Source organism: Prorops nasuta, unplaced genomic scaffold (assembly GCF_024137725.1).
Source record: "Prorops nasuta isolate Cenicafe-Biocafe unplaced genomic scaffold, Cenicafe_Pnas_1.2 PNAS00007, whole genome shotgun sequence".
NCBI classification, from domain to species: domain Eukaryota; kingdom Metazoa; phylum Arthropoda; class Insecta; order Hymenoptera; family Bethylidae; genus Prorops; species Prorops nasuta.
The window spans coordinates 8728410-8754862 of record NW_027116804.1 but is presented as its reverse complement, the minus strand read 5'-3'; the positions used below and the strand labels follow the sequence as shown (position 1 = coordinate 8754862).

General features: G+C 42.5%; 1 protein-coding gene across 1 annotated transcript; it reads left to right on the top strand.

The window, feature by feature from the left end:
• The first annotated feature begins 5410 nt into the window (after nucleotides 1-5410).
• Nucleotides 5411-13245, top strand: LOC136775075 (uncharacterized). Its single transcript, XM_066729552.1, has 7 exons — nucleotides 5411-5529; nucleotides 5636-5884; nucleotides 5982-6060; nucleotides 6295-6366; nucleotides 6436-10794; nucleotides 12623-12790; nucleotides 12934-13245. Exons 1-7 carry the CDS (start codon nucleotides 5411-5413, stop codon nucleotides 13243-13245), a joined length of 5358 nt encoding a protein of 1785 aa, XP_066585649.1.
• The last annotated feature ends 13208 nt before the right edge of the window (nucleotides 13246-26453 follow it).

Genomic DNA, 26453 nt, shown 5'->3' with positions numbered 1-26453 from the left:
CGATTCGATTATACAGAGCTGATGACATAATCGATTTTCAGGTATCCAACTTTGTATAATCGAATCGCGACGAGATAACCATAGAGTCAATAGGAACTTTTTTATTCACCATGATGTCATCTACAAAAGTCTCCATTGGATCTATCGTTTATCTCGTCGCGATTCGATTATACATAGCTGAATACTTGAAAATCGATTATGTCATCTGCTATGTATAATCGAATCGCGACGATATAACCATATCGTCAATAGGAACTTCTTTATTCTCCATGATGTCATCTACAAAAGCCTCCATTGGATCTATCGTCTATCTCGTCAAGATTCGATTATACATAGCTGGATCCAGAAAATCGATTATGTCATCAGCGATGTATAATCGAATCGCGACGATATAACCATAGAGTCAATAGGAACTTTTTTATTCACCATGATGTCACCTACAAAAGTCTCCATTGGATCTATCGTCTATCTCGTCAAGATTCGATTATACATAGCTGGATCCAGAAAATCGATTATGTCATCAGCTATGTATAATCGAATCGTGACAAGATATAGGATAGATCCAATGGAGACTTGTAGATCACCTAATGGTGAATAAAAAAGTTCGTATTGACTCTATGGTTATCTCGTCGCGATTCGATTATACAGAGCTGATGACATAATCGATTTTCAGGTATCCAACTTTGTATAATCGAATCGCGACGATATAACCATAGAGTAAATAGGAACTTTTTTATTCACCACGATGTGATCTACAAAAGTCTCCATTGGATCTATCGTCTATCTCGTCAGGGTTCGATTAAACATAGCTGGATACCTGAAAATCGATTATGTCATCAGCTATGTATAATCGAATCGCGACGATATAACCATAGAATAATAGGAACTTTTGTATTCACCATGATGTGATCTACAAAAGTCTCCATTGGATATATCGTCTATCTCGTCGCGATTCGATTATACATAGATGGATACCTGAAAATCGATTATGTCATCTGCTATGTATAATCGAATCGCGACGATATAATCATAGAGTGAATATGAGCTTTTTTATTCACCATGATGTGATCTACAAAAGTCTCCATAGTATCTATCGTTTATCTCGTCGCGATTCGATTATACATAGCTGAATACATGAAAATCGATTATGTCATCAGCTATGTATAATCGAATCGCGACGAGATAACCATAGAGTCAATAGCAACTTTTGTATTCACCATGATGTGATCTACAAAAGTCTCCATTGGTTATATCGTCTATCTCGTCAGGATTCGATTATACATAGCAGAAAACCTGAAAATCGATTATGTCATCAGCTATGTATAATCGAATCGCGACGAGATAGAGGATAGATCCAATGGGGACTTGTACATCACCTAATGGTGAATAAAAAAGTTCCTATTGACTTTATGGTTATCTCGTCGCGATTCGATTATACAGAGCTGATGACATAATCGATTTTCAGGTAACCAACTTTGTATAATCGAATCGCGACGAGATAACCATAGAGTCAATAGGAACTTTTTTATTCACCATGATGTCATCTACAAAAGTCTCCATTGGATCTATCGTTTATCTCGTCGCGATTCGATTATACATAGCTGAATACTTGAAAATCGATTATGTCATCTGCTATGTATAATCGAATCGCGACGATATAACCATATCGTCAATAGGAACTTCTTTATTCTCCATGATGTCATCTACAAAAGCCTCCATTGGATCTATCGTCTATCTCGTCAAGATTCGATTATACATAGCTGGATACCTGAAAATCGATTATGTCATCAGCTATGTATAATCGAATCGCGACGATATAACCATAGAGTAAATAGGAATTTTTTTATTCATCATGATGTGATCTACAAATGTCTCCATTGGATCTATCGTCTATCTCGTCAGGATTCGATTATACATAGCTGGATCCAGAAAATCGAATATTTCATCAGCTATGTATAATCGAATCGCGACGAGATAACCATAGAATCAATAGGAACTTTTGTATTCGCCATGATGTGATCTACAAAAGTCTCCATTGGATATATCGTCTATCTCGTCGCGATTCGATTATACTGTAACATCCTTTTCCCTTGGGAGCACATATTATAGCTATAACGCTCCTCACGAGATAGTGGAGAGGGGGCAACCTCATGCGCGTTAACTCAACGCGCACCCCCACTCCGATGGTCAGGGAGTCCAGCCCTAGGTTAAGAACGTAGCGACTAATTTTCAATTAATTCATTCAAGATACTTCTTTTAACAAGGTCATACCTTTGTTCTAATCGATTTGTTACTTTTCCTTTGTCTTACTTGTATATCTTAGCATAGTTATCATTTCTCATTTAATTGTAATCAATATCCGTATTTCCAATAATTATAGTATTTCGATATTCTCAAAGTAAAATCAGTGTGCTTTATTTTCTCCGCATTTTCCACTTTCCATTCATCTAGAAGAGGCGCATCCGGACGAACAGGTAAAATAATCTCAGCATCACTCCACACAGCGAACGAATCGAATCGCGACCGGTCCCGGGCAAACTAGTCCAACGTATAGTGCCCGAAACGGATTATTCAAGAACGAGCCGCGTACGTATAGAAATCCGTCCACGAGAACCGGGACGTTACAAAATTGGTGTCAGAAGTGGGATTCCGCGATTCGATAACTAATTAAATAATAAGCGAAACCATGTCGAATGGTAAAGGCTTGACTCAGGTCCATTTTGACCAGCTACAAGCAGAGTTAGTAAATAGTAACCATAGGATTAGAGAATTAGAGTCGGAATTGGAGAGGAGAAAGAGCGGGCTGTCGCAGGACGAGGTCGAACTGTTGCGAAGCGAAAGACAGAGCAGGGATAAAAGGATACGGGAACTAGAAAATAGGCTTGAAGTGTTAACCGCAGAGCGAGGAAATCCCGAAGAAATGGAAGGACTTCGGGCGAAAATTGACAGATTAGAGAAGGAAATCGGGGAAAAGGATAGGCGGGAGGAAGATCAGGAAGCTACTATAAGCAGACTCAGAACTCTCATCGTACAGAACGACCGTGAGCGTGCCGCCGAGTATAACGGGGATAGGGGCGATAGAATAGATAGAGAAAGAACGCCTTTTAGTGTAAACTCCCAGGATCCATATTTGAGCCCGTACAAAGCTATCAAGCTCGTAACTCCCTTCGATGGGAAAAGCAGCGCGCTTCGAAAACACTTGATGAGTTGCCGACGTATCAAGGCACAGGTCGCCCCCGAAATGCACGGAGTTTTCGTGGAATTGTTGGCGAACGATCTACAGGGAGCGGCGGGAAAGGTTACGTTAGGAACTCGATTCGACTCGTACGAAGAATATGAGTACCACCTTAAAAGGCTGTTCGGCATAAACAAGTCGGTGAATCGGTGCTTAGGAGAATTAAGCATCATGAAACAACAACCTCGTGAGAACCTATTCGACTATATAGGCCGCTTTAAATTAATCTCCACCGCGTTAATAGAAGGGGTAGAAGACGAATGGCAAGGCTCGCCACCGGTAGGCATTACGCGGAAACACGAAGATGATATCTTAAAGTCGTTCGTTGACGGCCTACGGGACGATTTACATTTGAGAGTACGAATGTCCCGCTACAGAGATTTAAAGGAAGCAATTTCCAACGCAGTAGAGATAGACCGTGATTTACAGTCAGGAAAAGGATCGGGAAACGCCGATCAACGGCAAACTGCAACACCCCCTCAGACCGGGAGGACTAACCAGAACCCTTCACCCCCTGAAGCTCGGGAAATATGTCGTTACTGTAAAAATCAGGGTCATGATATATCGGTCTGTAGGAAGCTCGCCTATAGAAAAGCCACGCAAAGTCTCAACCCCCATACCGTCCCCTTTACGCCTAATCCGTCGAGTAATCCGACTAATCATAATAATAGGCCGAACCTCGCAAACCAAAATAACCAAGCATGGAATGATTCTAATAACCCGCGATATAACCCCCCACACCTTCCCACGAGAAACAACCGGCAATACCCTGTGCGGTTCATGCAATCGGACCAATCAATCCTCGAAACAAACCAAAGCCCAATAAACGAGTACCAACACCCCCCACAACCATCAGAACGATACCCGAATGAAAACGTTCACAACTACGCGAACAATTATAATAACGAGACTCAACCTGGTCATTTTTTAGACCAAGATCTGCCAGAACTCCCGCCGAATCAGAATTAAAAATTGCCACTATTAGATTAAACCGCAATAAGCACCGTAGTGTCGAATGTATAACAAACTCACTAACAAACACGACGGAGTTTCTATTAGACACGGGGGCCCAGGTGAACGTTATAAAACTCCATAAGGTACCGGATCATGCACTCGATAATTCCGAAATCTTATCATTGACAGGAATCACGGAGGGAAAATTAGTCACTCTAGGCTCGGTTAAATTAAACCTATTCGGGACATCTGCCAAGTTTCACGTAGTTCCAGACTCTTTCCCTATTAAACATGACGGAATCCTCGGGGACGAATTCTTTGCACACAATGAGGCGCAAATCAACTACGATAGAAATTGCTTGAAGATGAACGGCATTACTATACCGTTTAAGACTCCGGAATTAATCTCGCTGCCTGCTAGGACATGCAGCCCCTTTAAATTTCGAATAGGCAACCCGGAAATAAAGAAGGGATGGGTCCCCAAGATTAATCTTCTTCAAGGATTATACGTGGGAGAAGCTTTAGTTACTAACACTAATGGGTATGCCCATGTCGCTGCCCTCAATATTAACGAAGACGAGGTGATGGCCGAAGTTCCTACTGTGGAGCTTCTCGAATACTACGGGGTGACTAGCAAAGCACCGCCGTCCTCTGATTTTTCTAAATCCACTAAAGACGATGTGTTGGCCGAAGTTCCTACTGTGGAGCTTCTCGAATACTACGGGGTGACTAGCAAAGCACCGCCGTCCTCTGATTTTTCTAAATCCACTAAAGACGATGTGTTGGCCGAAGTTCCTACTGTGGAGCTTCTCGAATACTACGGGGTGACTAGCAAAGCACCGCCGTCCTCTGATTTTTCTAAATCCACTAAAGACGATGTGTTGGCTGAAGTTCCTACTATGGAGTTTCTTGAATATTACGGGGTGACTAGCAAATCACCACCGTCCGCTGAGTTTCCTAAGGCCATTGAGCCTTCCAAATCCTCTGAATTCTCCGAATCTACTGCTGTTCGAAATCAGAAGAAGCAGAAAAGCTCAAGGACCGCCAGCGTCCGTGCTCACTCTTTCTTCTATCTATCTTGCGTTCAGGAGCTGAACTGAACACCGATATCGCGCTTGGGCGAACCCTCGAATAGTTCCTCCCGACCGTTTCTCCCTTAATTTTCACAATTTCCTAGAAATAAGCATAGCTACGCATAGCCCCGAATGTTTACTTTCTATAATGTCTAAACAGCCTTTTTCGATAAAATCTGTTTTTACGGCTCAAAACAGCATTTTACTGATTACATGTCTGGGCTTCTATACCCGTCTCTCTCGCTCCGCGGCGAGCCAGCGTGCCTCGTAGGCACTGGCACGCCGCGGTAGCGACACTGGTTTCGCTCGGCCACCAGGTGGCCAGCACCACGATCGCTCTCGCTAGCGAAAATTGCATCGCACAACTATATAGATGGGTCCTTGATAAGGACCCATCGCAGCCTAATCACGCTCGACAGCAGCTCAGCAGCGACAGCAGCAACGACAAGCTCCGCCTCTTACTTTTGAAGCCTTCCGGCTACAGCGCCTCTACGGCCACCTTCGCCTCTACGGCCACCTTCGCCTCAACGGCAACCAGCGCCTCCACGGCCAACCAGCGCCTCCACGGCCAACCAGCGCCTCCACCAGGCCATCTACGCCTTTTTAGGCATTCTTTGCTTCGGTAAGTATCACCAAACCACCCACCGCCATCCTAGGAGAGGACTTCCCTCCTGCGGCCTTCCACTCCCCTCTCCTACCCCCTCAACACTGCCTTCCAGGGGCTCGCCTGGAACAGTGTTCCTTAGTTCTCTTCCAAGGCTCTCGAGGAGTCGGGTAGTGGGAGGAAACCTCTCCGAGGCAAATTCCCTAGGACTTCTGACGGCAGGAAATTCCCTAGAAAAACTTATAATTGCGCGGCACCTTTAAAAGTGCGAAAATCTATCTTTGTAAATTGCGTGAAACACATTACGTGCAATTTTATTGTAAAACTTTGTATATATTTATTTATTTATTTTAATAAACCACCTCTTGTCAACCGACAATTTTTCGCTCTTTTTATTTAAGGCAAACCTTCCCATTGTTCCTCAACAGATTTCTAGGTTAAGTTTCGGCGCACCATTTCGTACAAATTTTTGGTCCTTCGAGCCGGATATCCGGCAAAACGTTTGAGTGCATTTGGTGTTGTCGGCTTTGCTTGGAGCTGTTGGGGAATTTTGGTTTTGTTTTGAGTAGGAATTCGAGATGTCGAAGACAGAGGACGTTTTCGAGCTTATGGCTCTCGTATCTACGCTCCAAGGCGAGTTCAGCCGCTTTTTAACAAACATTAAAAAACGCGGCGTGAAGAATTTTACGGTTCCTTTCCTTGAAGAACGTCTAGCCACCATCGGGAAACGGTTAACGGAGTTACATATAACTCATGCCAAGATTTGCGCAGCATTTAAGTCTGCTGATTTCAGTAAATCTGAATATGTTATACGTGGCACTTACGACTTAGCATTGGATGCGTTTGATGTGGCAGAAAGTTACATTTTGGAACAATTAGAGAACTTACGTTGTTCGGAAGCAGCCGGGCCTAAAGCATCAGCAGCCGATGTTTCCAACATTCGTCTTCCAATAATTGACTTGCCAAAATTCTCAGGGGACTATTCAGAGTGGTCAACTTTTTTTGAAACGTTCCGCTCTATTGTACACGACAATCCAGCTTTACCGGGAGTTCAAAAATTCCATTATTTAAAAGCTAGTTTAAAAGGGGAGGCTGCTTCAATCATTCAATCATTGGCGGTCACTAGTGAAAACTATGCCGTGGCTTGGGGTATTTTAGTTTCGCGTTATACCAACAAACGATTGATCACAGCTACTTTTTTAAATAGAATTACTCAAGTTTCAGTAGCTCATGGGGATAATTTGAACTCACTTAAAACCATTCGGGATTCAGTCGCTGTAGCATTAGACGCACTTAAGGCCATGGGTTATTCGGTCGATAGATGGGACCCTCTGATAGTACACATTTTAACCAATAAATTGGACAATTCATTAAGGTTAGAATGGGAGAAATTACTAGGGAGCAGTACGGACTATCCTACTTACGCTCAATTTTTGGAATTTTTGTCCTGCCATATCAATACGCTAGAATCAATCGGCGTAAAACCAAAGACTTCTAGAAGGGAATCAGAAAAAACGTTCAAATCACATACAGCCGGCGTCGATAAAACAAATTGTGTTCATTGTGGAAGCAATCACTTGATATACCAATGTAAGGACTTCCTTGCCTTAAGCCCGAATGCTAGGTCTAAATTCGCGCTTTCGCAGAATCTTTGCATAAATTGTTTGCGTCCAGGACATAGTTGTACCTCGTGTAATTCTTCGTCGCGCTGTCGTAAGTGCAACAAATTGCACCACACATTATTGCATTTCGAGAGGTTAGGCACCGGGGGGAGCAAACATAAGGAGACTACTCCTTCGTCGCGAACCGCCGTGGATCCTGAACCTTCTTGTTCAAATGCAGTTTCACATCTGAGCATAACTGATACTAGATCGGTTCTTTTAGCTACTTTCTCTGCTCGAATTGAGACCAACGATGGTTCTCATGTACTGGTACGCGGTTTAGTTGATCCGGGATCTGAAACGTCATTCATCACGGAAAACTTAGCTCAACAGATTCACGTTAAACGTAAACGTATCGCCGCTACCATTTATGGAGTCACAGGAGACTCTGCTCATACAGTTCGGGCAGAAACCGAATTAAAACTGCATTCTATCGCTCGTCGTGGTCTTTCTCTGGATGTAACTGCGTTAATTTTGCCGAAAATTACGAGTTACACTCCGCCGACGTATTCTCCGTCCATGTTTCCACAACTTCGCGAGCTAGAATTAGCAGATAACTTCGCAGCTACTAAAGCTCCAATAGACATACTATTAGGAGCCGATTATTTTCCTGCGTTGATCGAAGGTCCGGTAATTCGTTCTCCAGATCGATCTTTAGTTGCACAAAAGACGATTTTCGGATGGCTCGTTTCTGGGGTTCTGCCTAGTCCGGTCCGACATAGCGCGTTAACCGTTCATCATTGTTCCGGCCTCAAAAAAACGCTTCGTGACTTCTGGGAACTGGAAGAAGTTCCAGAAGTAAAATCCGTGTCCACAGAGGACTCTCTCTGTGAACAGCACTTTGTAAATACTTTTTCTCGTACTCCTTCCGGTCGTTTTGTCGTAGCATTACCTTTCCGGTCTGAGGAATCGAAACTTAGTTTAGGGTCTTCTTCCCGCGCCGCGGAAAAGACATTATCACGCATACTCCGTAAATTGGAGAGGTCTCCCTCTCAGGAAGATAGCTATTCTCAATTTCTACGCGAGTATCAATCTTTGGGACACATGTCTCCCATTAACTTAGATTCCGGTTTTCGAGTCTTTTTACCTCATCACGCGGTTTTTAAGATAGAAAATCAGAAGGAGAAGATTCGCGTCGTGTTTAACGCATCTTCTAAAACCTCGTCCGGTGTCTCGCTCAACGATACGTTGTTTATAGGCCCCAAGCTTCAACAGGATATCACACGTATATTAATGAATTGGCGCGCTTTTAGACACGTGGGTGTGACAGACATCGTTAAAATGTTCCGTCAGATACTTGTGCGCTCAGAGGACCGCAAGTATCAGAACATTTTGTGGAAGACTGAATCTGGTGGGATTCAGGCCTTTGAACTCAACACGGTGACGTACGGCACTGGGCCTGCGCCATTCTTATCCTCGCGTGTCTTACGCGAACTAGCATTTTGTGATGGAAGGGACTTTCCCTTGGCACAAAATGTTTTGCTCAATTCTACGTACGTAGATGATATCCTTTTCGGTGCTCACGACACAGAGCAGCTAGAAGCAACCCAGGATCAACTGATTCGCCTATTGGCAAAAGGAGGATTTTCCTTGAGCAAATGGGCATTTAGTGAGTCACGGTCTTCCGTGAATGAGCCATCCGAACCGCGCGTTTTCTCTGAAGACCCTTCGGATTCGGGTAAGATTTTAGGGATAGCTTGGGATCATGTACACGATCATTTCCGGTTTTTCGTGTCTCCATCGTCGATACTCGTTCTTACCAAGCGCGTTTTGCTGTCTGAAAACGCCCAAATCTACGATCCGTTGGGTTGGATCTCACCGGTAACGGTCGTTTTAAAGCAACTAATGCAATCAACCTGGTTGCTAAAATTAGCGTGGGATGATGAGATTCCAGATCCTATTCGTTCGAAATGGCTTGCGTGTTATGATCAACTTCAGGATCTACGCACCCTGCGCATCTCACGGTGGACTGGTCAAACTCTGACTACGATCAAACGTGAACTCTTAGGATTTTGCGATGCGTCTGAACTCGCTTATGGAGCCGTAGTGTACGAAAGAATTACTGCATCCAACGGGCAGATTTCAGTACATTTAGTTATGTCTAAAACCAAGGTCGCGCCGATCAAGACTACATCCATCCCGCGATTGGAATTGGTCGCTGCCGCACTATTAACCAAACTTATTCTTCATGTGAAACGCAGTCTAACCGGAGATCTCGATTCTATTACGTGTTACTCGGATTCACAAGTTACCTTGGCTTGGCTAGCTAAACAACCGGTTAATTGGAAGACGTTCGTAGCTAATCGCGTATCGCTTATCCAAACGCAACTTCCGAATGCCAAATGGCACTATGTAAATACTAAACTCAATCCCGCGGACCTCTGTTCACGCGGAATCAGCGCCAAACAGCTCACTGAGGACTCACTCTGGTGGCAAGGGCCAGCATTCCTTCGTGAACAGCCTACTCATGACATTCAGGTTTACGAAACCTCTGAAGAGAGTCGCAAAACCAATCTGAACGTTCACGTGGGTGTCGATCAGTGTTGGTTTTTGGATAAATACTCCTCTTGGCATAAACTCGTTCGCGTTATGGCTTACGTCATTCGATTTGTCAATCATGCACGTAAACAGAGTACGCACTCGGATTTAGCCTTCTCGGTCTCCGAGGTTCGTTTTTCTGTCGAAACTTTAGTGAAAGTGGTGCAACGAGCACAGTTCGCTAAGGAATTAGCCGCTTTACAGCAAGGGGAAAGGGTCCCCACGCGGTCAAAGTTGCTTCCTCTCTATCCAACACTGGATTCCCGTGGAATCTTGAGGGTGGGAGGTCGATTACGGAACGCGAATCTTTCGGAACACGCGAAACATCCGATCGTACTGCCTGAGTGCCATCTCGCGTCCATTTTAATTCGCCAAACACATTTAGATACTCTTCATGGGGGACTTCAGTTAACATTGGCTACACTGCGCCAAAAGTTTTGGATCATTAATGCTCGCAACCTTGTCAAATCGGTGGTTCATAAATGCACCTCATGTGTTCGTGAACGCGCTAAATTAGGGGTTCAACTCATGGGTTCTCTTCCGGCAGCTCGGGTCTCCCGGAGTTTCGCCTTCGAGAACACCGGAGTGGACTATGCCGGGCCTTTTTCCATTAAACTTCATCATGGTCGCAATGCAAAATCGGTTAAGGGATACGTAGCAGTTTTTGTGTGTTTGGCTACTCGCGCCATTCACCTTGAACTCGTGTCTAGACTCGATACCGAGGCCTTAGTAGATAGGCTAGGATGGTTCTGGGACCGCGTGGCGAGGGGGTCGGGGTCCCGCGGGGGCAAGGGAAGTAGGGGAATTGCCCCCTCTCCTCGTGCGCGGTTGTGCGCATGCGCATCGTCCTCCCCCGACGTTAAACTCGTAGGGTTCACACGTGACCTCCCCCCCTCTAATGTTAAGCAGTGGACGCCTGAGAGAGAGAGAGAGAGAGAGAGAGAGAGAGAGAGAGAGAGATTCCAGCAGAATAGTAGGGTACACACGTGGTCCCCCTTACGTTTATCCGTACAAGAGAGAGAGCCCCCCATCCCCCTTACGTTAAGCCATACAAGAGAGAGAGAGAGAGTAGTGCGATGATGCGACCTCCCCCCTCTTACGTTAAGCAGTGTACGTCTAAGAGAGAGAGAGAGAATACTCGTAGAGAGCGATCCAGTGATCGCTCCCCCATATTTTTTTTTTTTTCGTAAGTTAGAAAAAAGGGAATCTTTTTTTTTTTAATTATAATTTATTGAAGTATTAAAAAGGTTTTATTTACAATGCTTTTTTTTTAGAAATTTTTTTTACATTCAATTGCATGATGTATATATTTATGACAAATGCTACACCACTCTGGTAGTGAACAATTGATGCGTAGGTGACCATATTTTGTACAATTTGTACACCAGTAATGTGGTGTGAGATCTATCTGAGGCTCCATTTGCGTAGCCTCAGTTCTTGTAGCAATGGACTCCGTTTGTGTGGCCATATTTTTCACCTGGGACATATTTGAGAAACATTTTGTTATTTTTTTTTTTTTTTTTTTTTTTTTGATATTGTAATAACTATTTTAACAAAGCAAATATACTTACAAAAATCACAAACTCTTCTTCTTCTTCTTCTTCTTCTTCTTCTTCCTCTTCTTCCACCATCTCCTCTTCTTCCACCATCTCCTCTTCTTCCTCCCTCTCCTCTAAAGCAATGGCTGGTAAAAAATAAAAGAAAAAAATTTTTTTTTCGTAATTCTTCGTTTTGAATAATAATAAAAAAAAAAAAATTGGTCAAATAGTGGGATTGTTAACAGTTTTCAAATATATGTGTCGTAAAATTCTTTTATGATTCTATTTATTGAAATAAACAATCTGTATGGATGGGTAGGGTTTTTTTCTTTAAAAGAAATTAAAATAAGTACTTACAGTTCATGTGCATATTATGATGAAGCATTGCTTCATATTCTTCAAAATAACGATTATGAGAATCGTTAATTCTTTTGATGTAATCAGACATCGATTCTGCTTGATTTTTATCCTCCTCCTCCTCTACTAGATTTATTGTCACTAAACAACGTTCACTTTCCATTTCTTTAATTTTCTACTTTACTATCCGCACTGATGAACGTTCGAGGACTGAATGCAGCCTCTGAAGAAATCCCGTCGAGAGAGAGAGAGAGAGAGAGAGAGAGAGTCTTTATCGTTTGTTTTCAATATGAAATTACATTAGAAGTCCATTCTTTCTTTCTTAAAGGATACACTATACCCTCCCCGTATATAGAGATATCCATATTCCCTATTGTGTTATACTGTGATAAACCTACAGGTCAATCACAATGGAAATTTATCGCAAGTAAGAAGAAAAAAAAAAATTACCCCTTCCATTATTTCTTTCTTAATTAAGAAGGATACACTATACCCTCTGAATAATCCCCGTATAGTGATATCCATAGATATTTTTTCCTATTGTGTTATACACCTATAGGTCAATCACAATGGAAATTCATCGCAAGAAGAAAAAACAAAAATTACCCCTTCCAAACATTGAAATTAAATACGCTTAACATACGATAATATCGTTTGCAAAGAAGTCAAGTGAACAGCAGAAGAAGAAGAAAAAGCTTCAGTCTATAAAACGTACTCTGCGAAGCAGTTACAGTAAAAAAGCTTCAGTCTGTAAAAACGTATTCTGCAAAGCGTTTGTGTCAGGTGTATTGAGAGAAAAGAGTTTAAACGAATTAAAAAGAAACTTGTTTGTTACAAAAAAAAAAAAAAAAAAAAAAAGGTAAGGATATATTTTTTTCATAAAGATAAAAATGAATTTCATTTCAATTAGTACATGTATTATTTAATTGAGTTTTTAACTCTAATGAGACTAATTATTTTTTTTTTCATTTAGATAATAATGAATTTCAATAAAATTAATGAATTGGGAAGCGTAATTCCAAAGAATTTCGTTAAATTAAATAGCTTGACGGAAAATAAAGAGTATGATATTTTAGAAGTGGACAAAATTATGACAAAATATGGAATAAAAATAATTGTTAAGCTGTCAGTTGGAGATTGGATGTTCTTGCCTGGCAGAATGGCAAAATTGGCGGAGGATACGGAGCAGTTGCAGCAGTTACAAAATGCTGCAACAGCCAATAATTTAATAATGCTATACAAAGGAGGAAAATATCACAACATGGAATTTAAATCTAAAGTTTGATTGGTATTTTGTATTCAAAAATAATGAATAAATTTGATACTTATTTATTTAATAAAACAATGGTTTTCTTATTTCTAACTTACATTTCTAACAATATTCGTAAGAGGATTATATTGTACAATTTTATCGTGTATGATTAAACAGTAGGCTGTAGTATTATCCGGAATGATTTCCATACACTCGATCTCGAGTTTAACGTCGACCGTGCCGGTTTTTATGGACTCGTTCTGATGCGAGCAGTCGATGACGAAGAGCGGCCCGTACGTCAAAAAGTCCGTATAGTCGAGCATGGGTCTCCCGAGTTTCTCACCAGCGTAATAGGAGGTGAAAAACTTTACATACATGTCGTAGAGGACGGAGTAGCGGGATTTCGTGAAATCAGTGTCGAGACGATCGTACGGATAGGATTCGGAATTCAGATAGAGTTTGACATCGAGGACTTTGCAATGATTAAATCTCAGCACATCCTCGTGCTGATTACTCTTCTTGTTCGTTCTGAACGCCAGAATGACGTATCGCGGCTTCTCCAATTGCGTGGACGCTTTCACGGACCACGTGTGTCGCTGCGACTTGGGCAGAAGGGGATACTCGTAAAGTTCCCAGGCGCGAAAAGCGAGTGACAGACTCTTGTCCTGCTCGACGATACCGAGAAATTGGAGTTTCGTTATTTCGTTCAGGGTCACATGGGGTATTCTCCATTGCACTCGTAGCAGCTTGATCGACGAATCGGTGATTTTCACCGCCGAGTAAATGGCGTTTGTATCGTCGCGCGCGCGAATGAGAACGAGCTCGTGACGCGCGTTAACGACGACTCGCCGATAATCCTCGCAGAATCCCAGCAGCATTTTCAGGGGCACGCAAAAGCTGAAATTCTTAACAGCCGCCTCCTTTTTGAGCCGGTCTCTGGCCGTAGCGACGAACCATCCGGAATGACGTAGACTGACGCTCTCCTCGGTGCTCAGGGAAACGAGATTCTTCAGAGTGCTGGTAATACCGACGTTTCTGCATCGGTCGATCTCGATACCGTTCAATTCATAACGAATCTCGTCGAAGAGAAAAGCCGCGGAATTGCAGTCGAGCGTAACTGTATCGTCGTTGGTGGCGCTCGCGTCACGCGTACCCTCCACCAGCTGGCCCTCGACGTAGAGATAACTCTCGCACGGCAGGAGTATCAAATCTTGCTGCTGTATGGGAATGCGAATCTCGTCGCTGTTCGCCAACGAGGCGTTCGCATACGGATTGTAGGCATGCATCTCCATTTTCGTGATGCGATTGTCGTAGGTCAGCCGTGCGGTGACGTTCAAGGGATCTGCCATTGTTCCACTATGTACTACCTTCGCCCAATCTCTTCACGGTGAATCCCAATGATTGTAAAAATTCGATATTTCTTCTCGTTAGCAGGAAGCTCCTCTTGTCGCGATTTTCACTCCGAGCCGGTGTATTCGACTCCACGTAGGACGAACGACTAGCGAACGTTTCATCCAGTTTCACCGCTTTATAATCCTCGCTACTACTTTTGTAAATTAACATTTCTTAATGTGTAATCTTATGGTAATTTCTTCACGTCCAAAGTCTACGAGACGATCGTCCTGATCGAGGATACGTAACGTGAGACGGTCGATTACTCTAACGATGACCGGTAGATAAATGACGGTTTTCGGTGCCTCCGAGATTTTATAGCCCGGTGGTACGCTGGGAAAGAACTCGTGAATAATGTGTCGTGGTCTACCGTTGGTGTACGCACCACCCGCAATGTTGCACTCGATGCGTAGAATATTTGTTTTCACAATGTCCACGGTATCGTCGGATTCAGCCTGGACGTTCGGCTCGATCACGCGATTCGACGAGAAGCCCAGTAGCGAGCCAATGTTATTCGGTTTTCCAAAGTCAATCGAATATTTACAGAATATTTCACTCTTCAGTGTATTGTTATTCGCTCGTAGAAGAATGACGCTGTCAATGTTGTCTTTAATTTCATGTCTCGCAGAAATTTCAGACTGGAAAAATTCATTTATGGCACTCAACTCGTAACAGCCTCTGGGTATCGTCAGCACCTTATCGTTATCGTAGTAAAACTTATTATTCGTCTCGTCCACATTGGCTATCGAGTTGAACGTTTGCATGTCCACGAGACCGATCTCGTAGCGATCGTCTTGCAGATTGATGGGGGGAAAGAAATCTGAATTTAATACTGATTTACGATCCGATAATGTCACGGTGAAAGACATTTTTGTTTCAAAGTATCTGTTCTCGCAGGAATTTCACGCACAACTGACCGCAATTGCTTTTATCGTACGATTGATATCGATCATGATTGTAGTAGATTGTAACGTTAGGGCCAAAGTAACGCACACATTCTTTCGGCGGTTTCAAATTTCCGAAGGAATCAAAGTATAGGACGATGTCGTTACGCTTGACGTAGGCTACCCAGTGGGTACCAGGACCGCATTGATCGTCGAGATTCACGATCGCGCACTCGTTGCACCGCGGCCCGTCTAGCGGCAGAGATGTGCGCATAAAGACTCCACGGAAGTATGGTATGCGTCGGCAGATGAGTGCCAATTGTACGTTACTAGTAGGACCTGAATCCGGGAGAGCATCGCCACGACGAAATTTTCCCTCATTCATTTTCTTCCTCGACCGTTTTTTTGTCGTTTTTTTTTTGTTTTTTTTTTTCCACGGATACCCTCTCCGACGACTCGCTTGTACGGTTTCAGATAAAGACCTCTACCTCTCTCGCGCGACGCTTCCATCGCGCGATTGTGACGTTGCATTTCCCGCAATCGTTCTCTCTCAGCTTTTGCACGGTTTACAGCACTCGCTATACCCGATGCTCCACCTGCCAATGCTCCGACTGCACCTAGTAGTGGAAGTATAGGTATTATACCACCCCGTTTCCTCGGCATTCGAATTCTTCTCTTCCTCGTAATACCAATTTTTTTCTTGTTGTTGTTGTTCTTTTTTTTAGCCGCTACTGCTTTCTTCATCGCAACAATATTATGTAATCCCAAGCCAAGTTTACGCTTAGCATTCATCGATGCCCATACGGCTGCGGCGACCGCGCGTTCACCCAAGGTCGCGTCTCTTGCGTTAATACGTTCACGCGCTCTCCTCGCTAGCACTTTATCGGCCTGATGACGCTCCGGTAGATCCTCGTTGTGCCAATATGCTAAGTCGTGATCGAGGCAGGCCTCGTCCAGCGGATTTATACCACGATCGCCGCGCTCCAATCTTTCGCGAAGTCGAGTGCCGGGTCCGCAATAATTGTAACCGGGCACGTGCAGCTCAAATGACAATTTTTTCAAGACTTTATTGAAGAACGATCCAGACATTTAGAGCAACTGCTTCTCTTGCTGACAAACGTAACAGTCTTTTATCCGTCTCGGTGGTCCGTCGTGGTGAGTGGTATCAGGTAGATTGTAGTGTTGCAAACAATATTGATATTGCTGCACATCCGAGTCCGCGCGAATGTGCCGAGGTAATCTTTCCCACACACTCGCGATACTGTCTGGAAAGTACTCGAGCAATACGATCTTCGGTATGTGTTCGAGCTGATGATTCGTCAAGTTATGCAGGGAATCGACGACGACTAGCATGAACGCCATCGTAATGGCAACTGACCGAATAGTTCCGTGAATCGCGAAATATAAATGAACGATACGGCTGTTGCCGAAGGTCAATAGCGAGGATGCATTTCGTGAAGCACGTGCCGACTATTCGCGTGACAAATTTGGATGCTCACAATGCTACCGCGCAAATAAAAAAAAAACGTCACGGATCGCTATTACCATCTACGATACGCTGCATAGTTTGCGGTCCGTCGAATTGCGGTAAGACAAACGTGCTGCTGAGCCTCATAGAGAGTCCGCACGGTGTGAGATTCGAGAACCTGTACGTCTACTCGAAATCGCTGCAGCAACCGAAGTATCGATATCTGGAGCAGCTTCTGCAGGAAACGGAGGAAATCGGTTACTTTCAATTTTCCAACAATTGCGAGGTTGTGAACGTCGCGGATGCAAAGCCGAATTCCATTTTCATATTCGACGATGTGGCCAACGACAAGCAGGACAATATAAGGGACTACTTTTGCATGGGTAGACATTCCAACATCGATTGTTTCTACCTCTGTCAGACTTATGCGAAAATACCGAAGCATCTGATACGAGATAACGCAAACTTGCTAATAATATTTAAGCAGGATGGAACTAATCTGAAGCATATTTTCAACGATCACGTCAACAGTGATATGTCGTATGAGAAATTTCTCACATTGTGTTCGACCTGTTGGAGTCGCGATTACGGTTTCCTAGTAATAGACAAGGATAGCTCTCTGAGGAACGGTCGTTATCGCAAAGGTTTCAACGAGTACGCCACGATCGAGTGAACGGTCTTGTCAGGCCGGTAAGGTTTCGACCTTGCCGGTAAGGTTTCGGCCTTGTGAATGTCGATAATCATGCCGGTAAGGTTTCACGATCACGGCCTTGAGTGTCAGTTTGATACTGGAGCGCAGGCTGTTCGGATCACCGTGTCAGGTCGGTTAAAACCCGTGTCGGTTCGGGGAGAATACAGCATCGCAACAGGTCGGTTAAAAACCGTTCAATTCGGGGGAAAGCTGTTTTATACAGCATCGCGATGGATGAAAAATCGCTTCTGAAGAGGATCGCCAAGACGAGCGAGGTGATTCGCGACAAGCATCGTGCCTTGAAATCGGAGAAGGCGATAATGGAGAGCAGTTTGAACGAGACATTCAAGCCGATAGTCGAACCATTGAAGAAACTCGTTTCGCAAACGGAGGATAACACAAATAATAATAATAATAATAGTTCGTTTGTCAAATACAACGATAAATTGAAGAGGGGAGCCTACTTCACATCGACACCGCATAAACGAGCAAAGAATCTTAGTAGTAGTAATATTAGTGAAACTATTACGAATCCATTGGATTTCATGACCGACGACGACGACGACGAGTCTTCTATAACCGATCAACCGTCGCCCGATTCAAAAAAAAGTTTGCTAGAAAAATTAAATGTTGATGAAAAACAGGAACCAGGCTTGTTTCAACATGTCTTTCAACATATTAAATTACATCCGATCCCTGGCAAGTATATTAAATTACTTCTGACTGATAGGGAGAACTTGATTGATCATGCTTTTGGACCTCGTTATGAAGATGATCAACTGACGCTTGGTAAATGTAAATTTGAAATAAGTCATGAGGGAGATATTATTCTCGATAAGAAGTTATACACCGGTACAAGAGGTACTTATGAACTAATTTTCATGAGAGAACCCAATCGAGCCATTATAGAACCCGACGATTTGGAACGATACAAGAGTATTCTCAATCAAACTAAAGCGCATAAACTGTTAAACGATAGTCTAAAACAAATCAAAGGTAATAGAGGTGCAAAATATACAGAAATTATGAAACCATTGCTATTGGGAAAACCTATTTTACCACCTTATCGGTTACCATCAACATCACGCGCAAGAAAATCGTCAACTTCTGACGCGTCAACATCGGGCGCAAGTAAACCGTCTAGCGCAAGTAAACCGTCGGGCGCAAGTAAACCGTCAGGCGCAGCATCAACAGCATCGAAAAAAAGGGGTAAAGGACTAATGCGTGTCACCGAGGGACCAATCAACTACGTACATTGGAACGATCCGAATGAATTGATCGAACGTTTGAGACTTTTGATCGCGTCGGTGGCTGCCGGTAATACGAGTCATCACAACGAGATACAGTCGATAATCGAGGAGTTGCGCGAGGAGGATCTCATCGTATAAAGAAAGTTGCACGTTACACTCTTACCTCAGTGTAATATCAACGTCTTTCGGTAGTACGAGGTAAAAAAAAAAAAAATTAAATGTCTGATTCCTGCTGTTGTGAAATTTGCATTTGTTTAACATACATCGTAGAATGTTTACTCTCGACATTACGAGCCATCAAAAAGAGGAATAATAGCGAGGAAAAAGAGACTGATTTTTGAAATACAAAGTAGTGCATTTGAAATGTCGATAAATAAATTTGGAATTGGACTGGATGGTGAGAGTAGGAAACATGAACCCAATTTAGAGCATTTACTGCTTGAATTCAAGCAATATCTGACAATGGCATTGAATACACATAATGAACAATTTGAGAAAAAGATGGACCAAATTTTTCAAACAATTTGCGAAAAATTGGATGATAAAGTGAGTAAAAGAGATCTGGAAAGAGCAATACTTAGCAACACTTTTCATTAGGAATTTCGAAAAAAAAAAAAAAAAAAATGAGCAAAGAAAAGATACAGTTGGTGGAGGAGCTCCACGCACCGGCGAGGATAAATTTTCCACGCAGAAGAGTCATCGTGCGCGGCTTCGACGATCTCTGGCAGGCCGATCTTGTTGATATGCGCAATTACGTCGATGCGGGTCACCAGTACATTCTCACTGTAATCGATACCCTCTCAAAATACGCTTGGGCGGTGGCATTGAAGACCAAGAGCGGCGGAGAAGTGACGACGGCAATGACGAGAATCCTACTGAAGGACGGCAGATGTCCGAAAAATTTACAGACCGACAACGGCAAGGAGTTTTACAACAGTGACTTTCGGGCGTTGATGAGGAAACGCGGGATAAATCACTACTCGACCTACAGCGTGATGAAAGCGTCGATAGTCGAGCGCTGGAATCGTACGTTGAAGACGGAAATGTGGAAACGATTTACGTTGAACGGTAATTACAAGTGGCGCGCTATGCTGCAAGAGTTGGTGGACGCGTACAATGCGCGAAAGCATCGTACCACGGGAATGCGTCCCGTGGATGTGAAACCCGAGCATGCAGATAAGCTACTCAAGACAGTATACAGTAACATCAAGGTCGCAGGTCGTGCCAAGTTCAAAGTCGGCGATTTCGTACGAATCAGTAAATACAAGCAGATGTTCGCCAAAGGCTACACGCCAAATTGGACGACCGAAATATTCGAGGTGGCGAAAGTGCAGAGTACCAATCCCGCTACGTATCTCCTCAAGGATTCCAGGGGCACGCAACTGTTGGGTGGATTTTACGAATACGAGCTTTCGAAAACCATCAATCCCGATGTGTATCTGGTGGAGAGAGTATTGCGCAGAAAGGGCGAAAAAGTGTTCGTTAAGTGGCTGGGATTCGACAGTACGCACAATTCCTGGATAAATAAGAGCAATGTTTTATAAAAACTTTTATTAAGATGTATCAAAATATAGAATAAATACATAAATAACTAAATAAAGCGAATAAATAAAAACAATAAATAAATTATAATTTTAGACTATAATGTCCCCAGGGTAGAGTCGCCGTGGTGTCGGGTGTAACGAAACGCTTGTCGTCGTACGGACTGAGGGCGACCTTCCGCTGACTGATCGAGAAAACTCGGTGCAGCTTCGATCTTATTAAATTTTGACTGCGAGACTGTACGGTGAAATTGTTCAAACAATCCTTGTAGTCGTCAAATGTTATATTTCTATCGATAACGTAACCTTTGACACCTTTGGCTTTTTTGGTAATTCTCGCACAGTCCTGCACCTTGAAAGTATACATTTTTGCCCTCAGTCCTACGAACTCGGTCATGATACGACCATTGTTCTCGTCCTTCATCAGACCGGGTATCTTTTTGTTGACGCGTGGCAAGTCATACCGATTATCGTCAGGATAATCGCTGGTGTCGAATCGCGCGAGATCGCGTTTCATGACCGAGTAAACGTCGTCGCACTCGACACTGTATATCAGACTGTCCGTGTCGGTATACATCGCTCTACATTTACCGCCGAATGTAGGAAGCATATAGTCATAGTGAAATTCATACAAGCAAATTTTTGAAATATCTAAAATACTCATTCCCACGTAAATGGGTTTATCAAATTTCGCGGACAATTTCGATAATTGAATCGCGACCAAATTCTCCTTGAAAATCGCGAGACTGTGAAAATTCGGTTTGGAAATCAGGCTTTCCGCCCCGTATCTTCCCTCCCACTTGGTTGCGAGCCTCACGTCAACTCTATTCCTCACGTTCTCCATTGTTTTACCGAAAACCGCGTTGTTCATCAATTTGAAGAGATTCTTCTCAAATTCATTGGTGGACGCGGTGCGCAAACGCGTGTTCAGCTCGATGTAATCGCGTAGCCAGGTGGACTGTTGAAACTTTAAACCACGATGTATACGCTTCAGTACCAGTCCATTACGCATACATTGTTGCAGAGCGCGATAATGTATTACGTAACGGGTCTTATCGTTTAAAGTGGCCAGCAGCTTCTCCTGGCTAGCGCCCGGCGGTTTCTCGCGCACCATGCAGAACGGTAGGTCCGCGTGTTTGTCGTGAAGCTCGCGCGGATACTCCAAATCGACCTCCAAAATATAACCCTCGGGATGATCCGTGGGTATAGCGGAGACATCGAGATTGGCAGCGTCCTCGATCCATAGGAATCCATGGGTGGGCAGCGGCTGACACATTGCCCACCCATACAGATTGTTTACGTCGTAATACATGAGATATTTCGACGGTTCCGCCGGATCGTAGTCCCGCATGTACCGATTGTTGGCCCTCTCGTAACGATGGGAGCACTGACTCAAACCACCGCGTATACCGCGCTCTACGAACAGCAACATATCCACGTCCGTGAAAAGCTCCAGCCTGATTCCCGTATGCTTCAACATCGCGTCCCAGGTGAAGCCCGGTAGCGTATAATAATGGGCTGGATCCAACTCATAATTTAGCATGCAACTATCGCGAAAACTTTCGAAAACATCGGCCAACAATAGGACATCGGTCTTCAAGTACAGGTCACTGTACTCCCCAAGTGTGCGCATGTGGAATTTGGTCCATACCTCTACGGCATGATTGTATGCTTCCTCGCTGATATCGCTGTCGGTCAGTCTGTTGTGAAACGACTGGCGCGGTGGTAAAGCCGTCTCTTCCAATCTAGCCGCACTATCTACATAGTCGTAAGGAAAAATACCTTTCCTCGTAAGCAAGTCGAACTGCTCGACGCTCAATTCCGAAAATTGTGACCTCAAATTTGTCAGCTGAGATTCCGCCAAGTACGAGCTCAATTTGTTCAAACTGGAGGCCATAAATTTGAACGAATCGATAAATCTCAACTGTATATTATATTTTCGCAAATATTTGGTAAATGAAATGTATTTTTCCTTATGTACAGGCAGCAGATATACCGATCCCTCGTACAAATTAGCGATCGTCTCGAAGATAAAATGCGAATCATAGCCGGATAAATTGTGAAAAATTACTGGAATGACATGCGAATCTTTGAAATTTAAATTACAATTATTGTGAGCCGGTCCTCTGTATCTGCCGGTCAGATGATCGTGATCGCGAATTCGTAGTTGATTCGGAAGAAACGGCTTTTTGCATATATGACAATTGGGGTCATTATAGTGACGCAATTGTTCGCTAAGACTAAGATTATGCATGGGCACGATAGTACTTAGCGTCTCGCTCGCGATGCGCGCAATGTTCTCGAGCTCGCGTACGAACCATTCGATGCAGTCGGCACCCCGACGAGCGTCGTACCTCGAGAGTGACGCATCGCGAGCACTTTTTAAATAATAGCCTACACTAATAGGTTCATGTCTCTGATAAATATCACTACTACTACTACTACTGTTCGATTGTTCAACTTTCAATAATATGCACTCGAGATCCGCGTATACGACGAATGGCGCTCGTTCCCCATTTTTGATGTTCTTGAAGGAAACCCAGCGATCCTCGGCTTTGCTCGGCAACATCAAGCGGAGATTATCGTTGAGCTGCGCGCAATCCTGCTCGTGCGACTCGAGCCTCTCCACTGTGCGGAAGTAGTGGAGACATCTAAAAAATTTAATATAAAACATATGCAGTTATATTTGTATTTTTTCAGTATTATTATTATTATTATTAATACATACCGATCGCATACATAATGAGCATTTTCTCTCTTGGTGAATTGGCTTCGCACCAGTCTCGAGAGATTCCTTATGCACATAAAATGTGCAGCTCCCTGTTCATCGTTGACGAGAAGAAGATTAGCATGCCTCGATCTCTTCTTCTTCGTCACCTGAAGAGGCACAATTTTTGCGTCGCTATTTTGCTCTTCATTCTCCAAGGTGAAGATGTTCACCGACACGTCGTTATCCACCTCGAATTTCGGAATCTGTTTTAGCGTAGTCGGAAAGGTTAGGCTACCGACGTCTAAAACCGTCCGAAAATGTGGATAAGAGGACGTACGATTTGGATGAGCCGTAGGTTTCGCTGGATAGAGTGCCGCCGTCACGGACCACGCGAAACATGCATTATCACTGGTTTCTAAATTTATCAGAGCTTTCCTACTCGTGATAGCGGATGGCAGATTAATTTTACAACCCGCGTGCAACGGGTTAAAACGATTAATGTTAACTAGTAAATAATGAATTTTGTGCAAAGTCCATCCACTATCACGCTCTTGAAATTCACTTAATTTTTGTATAATAACGTCTAAAATGTTTTTCCTATACCAATCACTAAAATTATCAGTCTTATACAATGTAGCATTAGTCGTACTAATGTTTTTATCATCACTCTGGTCCTTAGAGATGAATTGTCCGTTAAATACACAATTAACCTTAACACTATTTGCACTAACAAATACCTTATCTATACGCGTACGCACTAATACTTCCGCGTCTACTAAAAAATCCTTAGGCTCTATATAATTACTATTAACTACCATGCCGCTGCATATTCGACTTCGAAACGCTGAATCAAGCTCCTCCCAGGTAAGTCCTTGTACGTCATTGCTACAACCAGCCCCTGATTTAATATAATTCAATTCTCTCTGCGCTCGTAGCAACAGACACTTTATACACGCGATTTCGGCGAAATTCTTCTGACGCGTTCCAACGGGTAAAGCTTGATCCGCGCTGCTCAATCGTCGAATATGCTCGCGACATTCCAGTACCCACGCGTCGTACTCATTCGCACTATTAATTGTAAAAAATTTTCTTCGCAATTCCGTCGACATTTTGTGTGTTTCTTAAAGAAATGACTATGTCATACGGTGAACAACAACAACAATAAATTAATAATTGCGAATGCGTCTCTCGCGAAGAGTAACGCTTATATATATCGAATAGAGAATGGAAGTAGGGGTATCTACACATCCCATTGTTTCGTCTGAGATGCATACTGACATTGATATACATTGTTTTTTTTTTTTTTCAGAAGTCTTTTATTCCTTTATATATTGATCATATACAGATTTCATATAGTAGACATTTTGCAGTGAACATATACCATAATGATTCATACACTTGGGTAACGGTGGTTCGAAATTTTTACTCCATCCAAGACTAAATTTACCCCACTCACACTCCTTCGCATTGTATATATTTTCTAAGTTGCAAATTTTTCTCAACCAATCATATTTCTCCCGTCCTTTCACGAAAATCCAATCCTCTCCCTCGTACGACGTTACATACTTTCTTATTACATCTTTATGCTTGTAATAAGGTGAATGACCGTCGGTCCAATTGAATCCATGTCGATTAAAATAAAGCCAACTTTAAAAAAGAAAAAATTATATACAAAACATTACATTTTTAAAAAAAAAATACTTACTCGTTCTGTTCTCTCTCGAGATCGCTCAACCAAGCTTCTTGAAATGGTGGTGAAAATACATTGTGATACACTTCATTATCACGCAACACCGCAAATTCTTTAACTATAAAACTCTTGTCGGTCAATACAAAACCTTGAAAATCAACGAATGTCGGTGTCATTATCGTCAGTCGCTCGATGCAATACTGAACGATCTTTTTTTTTTTTGTTACATTTAAGAAAGTTTAATGTTTTTTTTTAGGAGGGGATATTTTCTAAGAATTTTTTTCCCATTGTTAGTTTCTTCGGAAAAAAATATCTTCCAGAGATTAAGACTCCTTATCGAATGTATTTTTTTCCCATTGTTAGTTTCTTCGGAAAAAAAAAATATCTTCCAGAGATTAAGAAACAATGGACTCCTTATCGAATGTAACTTTATATTTTTAAAAAATCTTTCTCTCTCTACGGAGATATTTCTTCGGAGATGCTTCATTTCAGTTTTTATCTTCGTCGAGAATAGCGCAACAATGCATAGAATAACTCACATAATGGATATAGAAGGTTTCTTAGTTTATAAAAAAGAACTTAAATATAAAGATATAGCTATAATTGATTTAAAAAGTAATCAAATTTCTTACGCATCTTTTCGTTTGCGTGACAGTATGAAAAACCTTAGTGAAAAAGACAAAAAAACTGTGTGGTTTTTGCTAAATATGGTGCATGGTATAAAATACAGTGATACGGGATTCGAGAAATACGAGCAGGAGGATGTGGAAGATTTTATTAGAGGTTGCCTAACGTGCGAGAATCCCGTAGTAGCCTACAAGGGAGGGAACATTGAAAAAAATCTATTGAATAGGATGAATGTGGATAATATTAATTTAGAAGTGTATGGTTGCCCTAAGTTTAAGGATTTAATTGAATTATATGATTTTGAAAAAACACCGTGCAATTTACACGTTCGAGAGAAGAACTTGAACAATGAACGTATCCACTGCCCGTACGAGGAGGTGTCAGTTTTTGCCAAGTGGATACAATCAAAAATGTGACTCTTTAAAATTCATCGGAGGAATAAAGAGGGGAAAACAAGTCCTCGCAGCCTCATTCAATGTTACAACATCGTCGGTGACAGTAAGAAAAAATGAGCTGCGAAAAGTGTAAATTAATCATGATTCAAGAGGATATTGTTCCTCTTTCACCCACTCTTCCCAGAGAATTGACAGAGGAATACGTCAATCGAATTAACGATTTCTTCAATCGTTACTTCGAAGAGTATGAACGGAAACTGCACCATTATTTGCATAAAAACTGTAAGTATTTATTTAATATTTTTATATTTATTATTTGTTTGTATTTTTTTTTCTTCAAAAAATAAAGTGAAGAAAGACGAAGAGACTGAGGAAAAAGATATTGAGTCAAAGGAGACGAAGAAGGAAGAAGATAAAGAGGAGAAAAAAATAGAGGAGGAGGAGGAAAAAGATATTGAGTCGAAGAAGGAAGAAGAAGAAGATAAAGAGGAGAAAAAAATAGAGGAGGAGGAAGAATGTAAGTATTAACTTTATCTTTTTTACCTTTTCATAATTATTACCTGTTTGTATTTTTAAATTAAAGTGAAGAAAGA